General features: G+C 34.2%; 1 protein-coding gene across 1 annotated transcript; it reads right to left on the reverse strand.

Moving 5' to 3' along the window:
- Positions 1-3,288: 3,288 nt before the first annotated feature.
- On the reverse strand, positions 3,289-10,232 carry b4galt4 (UDP-Gal:betaGlcNAc beta 1,4- galactosyltransferase, polypeptide 4). Its single transcript, XM_055043963.1, has 7 exons — positions 10,177-10,232; positions 8,690-9,221; positions 7,906-8,138; positions 6,611-6,798; positions 6,340-6,462; positions 6,126-6,230; positions 3,289-6,003 (listed from the first exon to the last, which is right to left on the reverse strand). The coding sequence occupies exons 2-7, from the start codon at positions 8,949-8,951 to the stop codon at positions 5,868-5,870; spliced, it is 1,047 nt and encodes a 348-aa protein (XP_054899938.1). The 5' UTR covers positions 8,952-9,221; positions 10,177-10,232; the 3' UTR covers positions 3,289-5,867.
- Positions 10,233-10,544: the final 312 nt, after the last annotated feature.

Below are 10,544 nucleotides of genomic sequence, written 5' to 3' on the forward strand. Positions count from 1 at the left end.
GTTTATCCAAGATCAGTTTTTGGTTCTGATTTTGGATGGGGGTAATTTTTCAACAAAGTTAAGCACAAGATTACTAATCCTTTTCGCAGATTTTGCATATCTTTTGGATATAAACACATATTCTGCCATTCATTAAATGAATTATATGATTTTTCAATGAAGTGACCATGAAATATATTGGTTTAGTAATATTCCTCTAACAATCTAAATATTTTGCCTGTCTCATTTTTTTTAGAATCAAACTTCTTGGGTAAGTGAAAATAGTTTTGTATCTAAATCTGTCAGTAGTAGAAAATATTTAGGTTTAACTCCACATGTCTGAATTACTCTATAGGATTTACTCCACATGCGCCACATGATGTGATATTTGCAGTACAATGCGATGAAGAGCGTTGAAATGTCTGTTTGGATAAAACCGAAAACATACACAACACAGAACAGAGCGGCCAGCCTCTCAGCTCAGGTTGGTTATTTATCTACATTTCTAGAACAAGGGACAATCTCTTGAGAACACTCAAGTGCTCATTTTAGCAAAAGAAAATCTGTTTTTGGAAGAGTAATAACAAAAAAGCACAAAAATAGAAAATAAAAAACAGCATGACAAAGAGGAGAAGGTTCCAGTAGTTTCGAGCTCCAACCTTCGATGGTCGGTGTCCTGCAAACTTTTGGTGCATCTTAAATGCAGGAGGACGACTGGAATTTGAAACACTTGATCTGTGGATGTGAGTTGATTCAGAGCTGACTCACCTCCCCAGATTAATGTGATGGACATCATACTTAGAAACCCAAAACTATCAACTTATGATGAGAGCTAAAGAAGCCTTCTGGATAAGAGCAGAAACCAAAATAAAAGTCCAGTATTCTCCTATTTCAGCACTTTGGAAATACAGTACACTTGAAGCAACATCAACATTACTTGGAAAAAAATGGATTTCTGTCCAAAAGGGAGTTCTGTCCAAGTCCTATATCTGGTTTACTTTTACTTACCTTTTGACCCTTCCCAGCAGCTGTGGGAAATATAACATTTTAGCTTTAAAAGGAACCCCATGATTAATGGCAACGCACCAGAGCTATCACTGCTCTGTTTAATATCCTCTACATTCATCTGTTCTACTCCCCAATGTCCAAGACAAGCAAACAAGAAGGCAGTTTGGGAGATGTGCACCTCAAAAGAACTTCAAACAGCATAGAAGTTGATTTAGTAGAAAGGAAAAAAATACAATAAAGTTATTTAACATGATTTACTTTATACATTTTATAATAAACACATTGCTGAACACATTACAGGGAATATGGACATTCTTTTAAAATGTAGTAATGGAGAAGTCTGGTTTGTGAAAGAAATTGTTTTGGTGCTAAAAGTGTTTTGTGAATGTCACATGTTTGAGCGATGACCAGGCCTACCCTCTGCAAGACAAAGGTTTCTTTCTACACCATAGGAAGAGGACATGACATCATCCTGCTCATACAAAGCCTCAATATCCCACTCTTTCTTTGGGCTGGGAAATTAAAAAAAGGGGGAAAAAAATACGGCATGGTATTGTAAGTGAATAATAGGGTTCACTTGTGTCTTTATTTTTAGTTTTTGAGTACATATCTGATGTGTTCCATATGTAATGCTTTGACTTTCATATTTGTAACTCATATGGTGCTCAGCTTGGTGAGGAAATGATGCAAAGAGAAGAAAAAAAAATCAAGACATAAATGAATAGTTACTGCATAAATCTTGATGTGCATGTACGTCTCAATAAATTATAATGTGATTATGCACGTTTGAAAGACTAAAAACACTAAAAATAACCTTTAAACTGGTATTAAAAAGCAATGAAAGAGTAAAACATTAAAGGGGTTGAGTTCTATCTATCTATCTATCGCTCTAACTACATTTCTTTTATGTACACGTTCATTTAGTTTCATGCTGCTTGAACTTCAGACAGATAGATAACTCTTTTTGCCACATGTAGTACTTTCCAACTTTTCATCCAAGCTCTCTTCTTTAGGCCATGTTTCCTTTCAATATGCCAGCTGCAAAGCCTTGTTAAAGTCTAAAAGCATACTTTAGTAACCACAAATTAATTTGCAGATCAACTTATGCAGGTATTTGTTTTAATACAAAATACAGGAGGATTTGCATTTTATTACAACAATGTCACTGATGTATTTTTAAGTATATTTCACAAAGACATACTATTATGTGGCCATCATTTTGCACTACACACTAGACAAAGCATTATTTTATTCAGAGGTGGCAAAATAAATTTACACAAGTCTAATATCAGCAGGTGCCAAAATACACCAGCAGATTCAATTTTAGACCCATGCTGTCAGAAGCACGGATGGATGTTAATTTCCTCTTCAAATGATAATAATACATTTATTTCATGGGCACTTTGTGCTGCTCATGGCCACTTTTTAAATTCTGATGGAATAATTCATGAAGAGTCATTTTAAATGTCATTGCTGAAGGGTACAGAAAACTAACAATGTTTTAGACATGTGTCTACAATATGACACATGTTCACATCAAATACTGACTACAGACTTAAAGGCAATTAAATAAAATAAAGTTTTTTTCAGTGCTTTACAGTGGCTTGTACAGTTATCAGTTTAAAAAACGACATAATGAAATTGTTTTCATCAATACTGACAAAAAAACACTATTAACTACAGTATTTATCTAAATACCAGTTTTAGAAATTATCAACAAAAAAACACACACATTTCTTATTGTGGATACATTGATATATTGTAAAAATAGTAGCAAAAATTATTTCTTTTAATACAGTAATAAAAGTCCCATGTCCAATATTTTCTAAAAGGACATGTTTCAATGGAACCCGATGATCACACTCATGCACTGCCCCCTGCTGGTGGAACTGCGTCTATTACTCTGTCTTCAACAAGCTCAAATACTCTCTAGTAAACTGCCCTAATTAAGACAGTCAGCTTTGGTAACAAGGGATATTTCTACCTATACGTATCAAATGACACATCAGGAGCTCAATTTGAACATTTCTTACAAGAATGCTGCCAACATATGCTGGAGACACTGAGGAATATATTAGTACTGTCAGTAAATCAAATACATGTCTCTCATTTACTATGTGATAATTCAAACCTGTGTCACCTGGAATGTGAATGGTGCAAATATGCACCAAAAATGCATATTTGCACCATTCACAAATTCTGATTTGTGAGTATTTGTGAGATTTCCTTTTTTGTCACAAAAATGTTTAAAATTATTAAATCAATTTTAGTATCAGAGATCGACAGAATAAATACAAAGTCTAATTTCTAAATGATGATTTTATTCATAAAGAAACAAAGCTATCCAAACTGACTTGGCCCTGTATGAAACAGTAAACACCTCTTTATTAAATATTACATAAAGGGTAAACTGTACAAACCAGTTTTACAACTCTTTGATGAAGCACCAACAACAAAAAACATCAGTAGAATCAATTAGAGAAACTATTTTATTTTAAGATTGTAAAAATCTAAAGATACAAAAAAGGCTCAAAATAAGAATCTCACTTTTAACACATCCACACAAAAAAAGCTTTGAAAATAAAATTGATCAAGTGACATTCTTCAAGAGTTCAAATAGCATTGTTTTAAACTTTAAAATGTCAGCTAAGTTGTTTCAAAACTAAATGATTTTCTTTACCTGTCTACACATTCATTCTACCAGCCAAAATAAAAATGTAATTCATTAAGGAGAGATTGGGGGAAAAATACACATTTAGTGTTTAAAACATGTTGTAAACTACTAGTACTACAGCATACTGCCAATTTATGAGGTGTGCAAAATTGTTTCTCATACATAAATGCTTCCTTAATGAGAAGCAACCTTTCGCGATTCTGACACAAAAAACATACATGGAGTGTTAATAGTGACAGTGCTATGCAAGGGCACACTTTTCAGTATCAAAAAAAGAATTTAAAATGTTCTACAATGATATAAAAATAATAATAATAAAAATTGATATATGTCAGAAACATGATGCAATAGAAGCAAATATGCAGATTTTCCTTCCGTCATTTAAAAGTTACAAAGTGGTATGCAATCCATCACCTATTAGTAAGTACCACATAAAACAAAGCATATAAGGCTTTAAAATTACAAAGAAAATAATTTAGGCTCATTAAACCTGCTTCTTATAAAAACTTCCTATGATTTAAGTTACTAGAGCAGATTTTTTTTTACTAATGCAAGAGAAGTATAAATATAACTAAAAATGACTTTGGAGTAATAAAACTTACAATGGCATCGTAACCTTAAATTATACCATAAGTATAAGACAAATTTCAAAGTAAAAAACATCAGTGTCACTATGAGACTACCTTTAAAAAGGAGCAAATCCACCACTTTAAACGATCATAACATCTCCTACTGCATTTCAGACTTCATATTAACCATAGTATATTGATATTACTGGATTTGTAAGGTGTTTTTTCAATCTAGGAAGAAGTTTTGTTTGTCATTTGCTGTCAAACTGATACAAATCTGAATCCTTCATCACTAACCAAAATGATCATATTTAGATCTTATATGACCTGTAGTAGTTCTAATAACGCTAAAAGGTGATAAATCAGCAATATGAACTGATCCTGCTGGAGATACGATGTGATCAATCTGGAATTGAAAAGCTTTCCCAACACAGGGCATTGCAAAGATATGGATGATACCCTTATGTGTATCACATTAAAAAAACCACTTTCTGTTGAGTAGAGACAGGAAATCTTGAAGCTCCAATCTCAGCAAAAATGTTGTTTGGCCAAGTAATTATGCAAGAAATATACATCTTATTACACAATTTGCAAAATACATTGACAATCATTCCATTTCTGAATGATGCATGATTTTGTGTTGTTCCGTCACAAAAAATCCTCCCAAAAAGCTTTCAACTTTGTGCTTATCACTTGAGAAAAAAAAGAAAGACTGAAGGCTATTCTTACCTTTGCTTATCACTGCAAACGGTCCGCTTACATTTGAGGTACTGCATGTGCAAAAAATCAATAGTATAAATTCCTCCTTATTAAGACATTGTTAGGCAATGTTTACCTCTGCTGGCATCACTATGTAATCTCTTTCTATAAGAAAACCTGCATCCTGGAACCTATTCAGCATCACATTACAAGATCATACAACAACCAGTCATTGCTTCTCAGGTGCCAAAACAAGGACCTAGTCAGTATGAAGTGGTGAAGAAACAGGAAAATAATAAGGCATGAGTGTGAATTAAACAGTGTCTGACAGGAAACAATGGTATAGAAAAAAAATATAAAAAACTACTGGAATGACAGTTGAAGTTAACAATTCAATGAATGAAGATTACATTCCTAACAACATAAAGAAATAAAACATGGAATGATATGTAAAACTGTGCTAAATATCTGAATATCATCTCACCAAAAAGAATTTAGTTTGTCAGTTTTTTAATAACCTTTCAGCAGACAGTGGTCTCGACCTCATAGAAAATAATGGGTGTCAAACTCAAGGCACGGGGGCCAAATCTGGCCCGCCACATCTGTTTGTGTGGCTCTCATGTCTCCATAGGGCAACATAAATATAGAACTTGAAGATACTGGTTGTGTGCTTAAATATTATTTTACCAGAAGAACCAAATTAGTTTTTAGTGCCAAAGTACATCAATGTGAAGAACTGTTGAAGTTGCCCTACATCCAGTTGGCTGACCTATTGGGGGTCACAATATGCCTTGGGATCATGTCAAGCCATATTATCTAAACTGTTTTGTTAATAGGTAGTTGAATTAATAAATTCTTCCACATCTGGCTCTTTGAGGAAATTCAGGATCTTGATGTGGCCCGAACTGAAAATAATAAAACTTGTTCTCTTTCAGTTCTCAGCTCTGAGGCTGACCAATGTTAACTGTGATATTCACATAGAGAGGATACTTCCCGACTGATAAAGTGTCATATACGCAGCTGTTGAGTCCATCAACTCTCCACATCTTTGTCGTTTGTCCTAATAACCTCATCCTAGAAAAGAAGAAATACTGAAATTAGAATTGAGATAAATATATTGCAATTGACTGAACAGACTGGATATTTTTTGTGCGCACAAAACAACATAAATAAAAAAAAATCATATATCCACTCACCTGTTTTTGTTAACCTGATTTCCAGTGTCTCGTTCGTGAAACACCATGGTATAGCGCGCTATGTTAGCAGGAGGACGCACAATTTTCATTTTTTGCAGTTCAACTCTGTAAAACAGAGCCACATGAATCAAATAAGTCATTGTTGTGGATTGCATCTGCTTCAAATGTGACAGCATACGGAAACTCCTTCTTACTCTAATATAATATTCCTCACCTCACTCTAAGGTCATCATCTTCTCCACCCCATCCCCAGTAGTTGTTTGAGAAACCATTGACTTGAAAAAACTGATCTTTGGTCATGGCAGTGACTCCACCAAAGTAGCCTTTGTAACGGAGTCTGAGGAGAAAATAGACAGTTTTCTTGATAATAACAGACTTTAAGGTTTCACTGGAGAAGCATGTCAACAATTAATATCATTTTTTACAATAAAGTTAGGAGAGTGAAGAATATTCACGAGACCCAGCCTTGAAAGACCTTCACGTACTTGTATCCGGTGACATTGCGGCCGACTACCAGGTGTTTGGGCTGCTGGTCACAGATGTATAAATTGTGATCATTCTCGGGAACCAGGTCCACATCATGGAAGATGAAGCATTCCCAGCTAAAGTCTTTTATTGCCTCTAAATATCCAATATTAAGTAACTTGGCTCTGTTAAAAGTTGCATCACCGGCCTTGAATAAAAGAAAGCAAAATGAAAACCCTAAATTTAACAAAAACTTCAAGTTATTATTTAGAATATTGCTGTACACCTCTTTAATGTTGTTATATTATAGTCAGATAAGACTGACAAGGAAAAAATGAAAATCTACAGTGAATTTAGTAAGAGAAACCAAACAGGACATAGAAAACAAAGTGAATTTGAAGAAGATCTAACTTTTCTGGCTTGATTTGATGAAATTAAAATCCATCTTTAAAAAAAAATCATAACAGAAATAAAGAAAATTGTCTTGAAAAAAAGTATTTAGATCCTATCCACCTTTCTTAAATGAAAAGTCTCATTTATTTAACTAAATTGAACTGAAACAGAATTTCAGCCCTTTTCCATTTTCTCAACATGTTTTCATACACGCACATATTCAACAAGAGTGTTATCTATTATCATGTTTTCCAGTTTCCTTTGTCAACAGAATGTAATTTTATCTTTGACTGTGAAGAAGCCCATTTATTTTCAGACGCCTCTCATGTATCACAGTAACATATTTGCTTAGAGCTCATTTGCATTTGGCAGGTGACCTAGTTTGCTTCAATGTTCCCTAACAAAGTATCATATCAGCACCGCATGAGAAGCGCACAGCATGTCTTATTTTTAAGTTATCGGTAGTTCCTAGATATTTTTTCATGTAAAACAATGCACTTAAGAAAAAAAGAAAGAAAGAAGGAAAGAAAAAAAAGAGAGAAACTAAGAAAGAAAAAAGAAAGAAAGAGAGAAACACAGGTGGACTAAAAAGGAGCAGAACATAAGCAGGTGAGGACATGACTTCAACACCCTTGCAGTAAAGGAATAGAAGGACAAAAAACAAAGGAAGGAGGAGTGAAATGAAAGGCATAGAACACAAGTAAAGAAATTAAATAGGACACCAGGAAGTAAAGGAATGTAGAGCACCGACAGAGAGGTAGCACAAAGTAAACTGAAAGGAGGAAGTAAAAAAAGCAGGATACAACATTCAAACAACATGTAAAAATAGTTCCTTCACACCAATTCAGATCTAGATTGCCAGGAATACTGATATAGGGGAGGACAATCTTCAAAAGTACATTAACAACATGCAGAAATGTACCTGATGGATGACGTAAATGGCATAATGTAGTTGCTGCCGCTGCAGAAAGGGGTGCAGGTGGTGCAGGAGGTAGAGGAGGTGTCTCTCCCGGTTACGATGTGGAATGAGGATGGCTACACTGTGCCTTGCTTTACAGTCTGAGGGCTCATACTCTCCTTTAGTCACTACGTTGTTTTCCTTTTCTACATCCTTGAGGTTCAGTGAAGATTCAAAGGTCAGCTTCAAAGCTCCCACTGGAGAAGCAATGTTGAGAGAAATTTAAGCAGATATTCAACTCTGCAGTGAATTTCTGTCAGTTTCTGCACCAAAAGCAAGAAGTGGACTTAGCTTAAGGCATTCTGGATAAATACAATCAAAAAACTACAAAATCTAACATCACTACATTACTGTTTACATTCATAAATAAAGAAGTTCAGATGTTTGTGTGTTGTTTCCTTCAGTGGTTCTTGGTGCAGTGACACCACGGGGTTTGGTTTATTTTACACCATGCAGTGTGAAAGACAACTACTCCAGCTGGAAATGTAACAAATGTTAAATTGTGGATCCCCAATTGAACCGAGTCATCTGGATGAGGTTTGAAAACACCCTACCATGGTCAAGAAAATTAAAATGATTAATTACAACTGCATAAAACACCTGGCTTTTTAACAAGAATATGAGAACTATGTTATTTCCTTTCTACATTAACACCAACCAAGATGAATGACACAAATCTATTTAGTCAAATGAAGGATGTACAAAACTAGTCATCACCATTTGAAATATCACTTAAAAATATACTTACCTAGCAATGGAGACTTCTCTGGACACTCATCTTTTTCTGCTGAAATATTTGAGTGACTGGGTTCTGCAATCCTTGAGTTAAGTTCATCCCTCAGTTTGTCTTCTTTTACAGGAGTTTGTATTGTACCAAAGTTATCATCAATGGTCTTGTTAGTGTCCCCAGTAAAGCTGGCCTTCCAAGCCAGGACTGACAACAAGAGACCAATCAGAACAGCATATTTGCACCTTCGCGAAACCTTTTTGATGGCTGTACACATAATCATGATTTTGCCGATGTGACTACAGCAGCAGCGAATGTAGATGCTGCTATGTGTAGTTTAGGAGATTTCCATACAGGATATTAATGAAGAAATGCAGTTGATCACTGAATCAGTGGTAAGTCATTCCATGATGATGAATCATCCTGCTTCACTATAAAGTAGTCAGCAAACTGCAGGGGTAATCGCTTTCACTCAGATGGCTATAAGAATAAAAGTTTAATAAAAAAATATCTGTCCCCAGATCCGAAGCCAACCATAGGAACTCTTTTATAACTGTGAAGAGATCAAAGGAAGAAAACAGATTACCAAATATGGATAATTTACATCAGTATAAAGTACAAACATACAAAATATATGCTAAAAATATTTTCGTTATCTTCTAAACATATCGTCTTGTTTAGCATGTATGCTTTTAACTTTATTCTCTATGATTTTAGTTCTATGACCCTTAAATTATTTAATTTTTATTTTGTTTCACGTCATGTAATAATATGTGCACCTCCAGTGTTACATATTCAAGTCACATATTTATTGTTCCACAGTTCCTCTTCCCCTCCGATTGATTTATGTATCTCTTAAGTCTCCATGGTCTTATCAATAACTAAATGTCTCTTTATTTGTTTGATCATTTTTTATGTGTTGCTTACTTCTTGTAAGCCCTTCTGCTTTCAACCTCTGTAAACCACTTTGTGTTACCTTTAGCAGTATGAAAAGGGCTTTATCATGATGTCCCATAACAGCAGCTGACAGTACTGGCATTCATGTTAAACAAAACATGCTACTAAATTTTGCCCTGTAAAAACAAATATATTACCAAAGCAATTGAAGTTATCACAATTTAAAAACGTCCTCACGTTTATCTTAAAATCCTTTCATATTCTCTGTTCTTTTATTGACAACAGAGACATGCTAACCAGAGGTAGCTCATTATTATGAATACAAAGACTCAAGCAAGAATATTACCATTACAATTCTCCATATCGTTAATATTAGTGTTTAATGACAATAATAACTGACCCAGACGAGCTCAGACGTGACAACTAAACTACAGGCTAGCAATGCGGATGTAACGTCGACATCATCACTCAATGCTTTATAAGTTAACATGTTAGCGTAATAATAGTAGTAAACAACAGCCAAAAGCACACACGGGCTAGTATAACTAAAGGGAAACGAGCATTTATATTGACAACATACGATTATTACAGGCTTAAACTGCGCAGCTTACCTTAACCAACTTTAAAAGCCACTATCCAGAACAATAACGTGTAAAGTCAACTACAGGCGTTTCCGCTTACAGTATTTTCAAAATAAAATTTATATTTTTCTTTTATTGGTGAATGCTGGGAATTGTATGTTAGTAGCAGCCTAAATGTTCTACTGTTGTTTATTTTTTCATTACGGAGCATAATCATAATTTTTTTTCATATTTTAAATGTAGTTTGTAACTTCTCCCACACGTTTCAATATGTATTTGGTGTCTTCGGCTAAGAAAATAAAAACTGTCAAAAATTTACATATTTATATTCCTGTTTCATAATTATTTACTTAATAATATAGGGTTTATTTAATTGTTAAGCGTCTTTTATAAACTGA

The sequence above is a fragment of the Poeciliopsis prolifica genome, unplaced genomic scaffold (genome assembly GCF_027474105.1).
Source record: "Poeciliopsis prolifica strain line A6 unplaced genomic scaffold, Auburn_PproV2 SCAFFOLD019, whole genome shotgun sequence".
NCBI classification, from domain to species: Eukaryota; Metazoa; Chordata; class Actinopteri; order Cyprinodontiformes; family Poeciliidae; genus Poeciliopsis; species Poeciliopsis prolifica.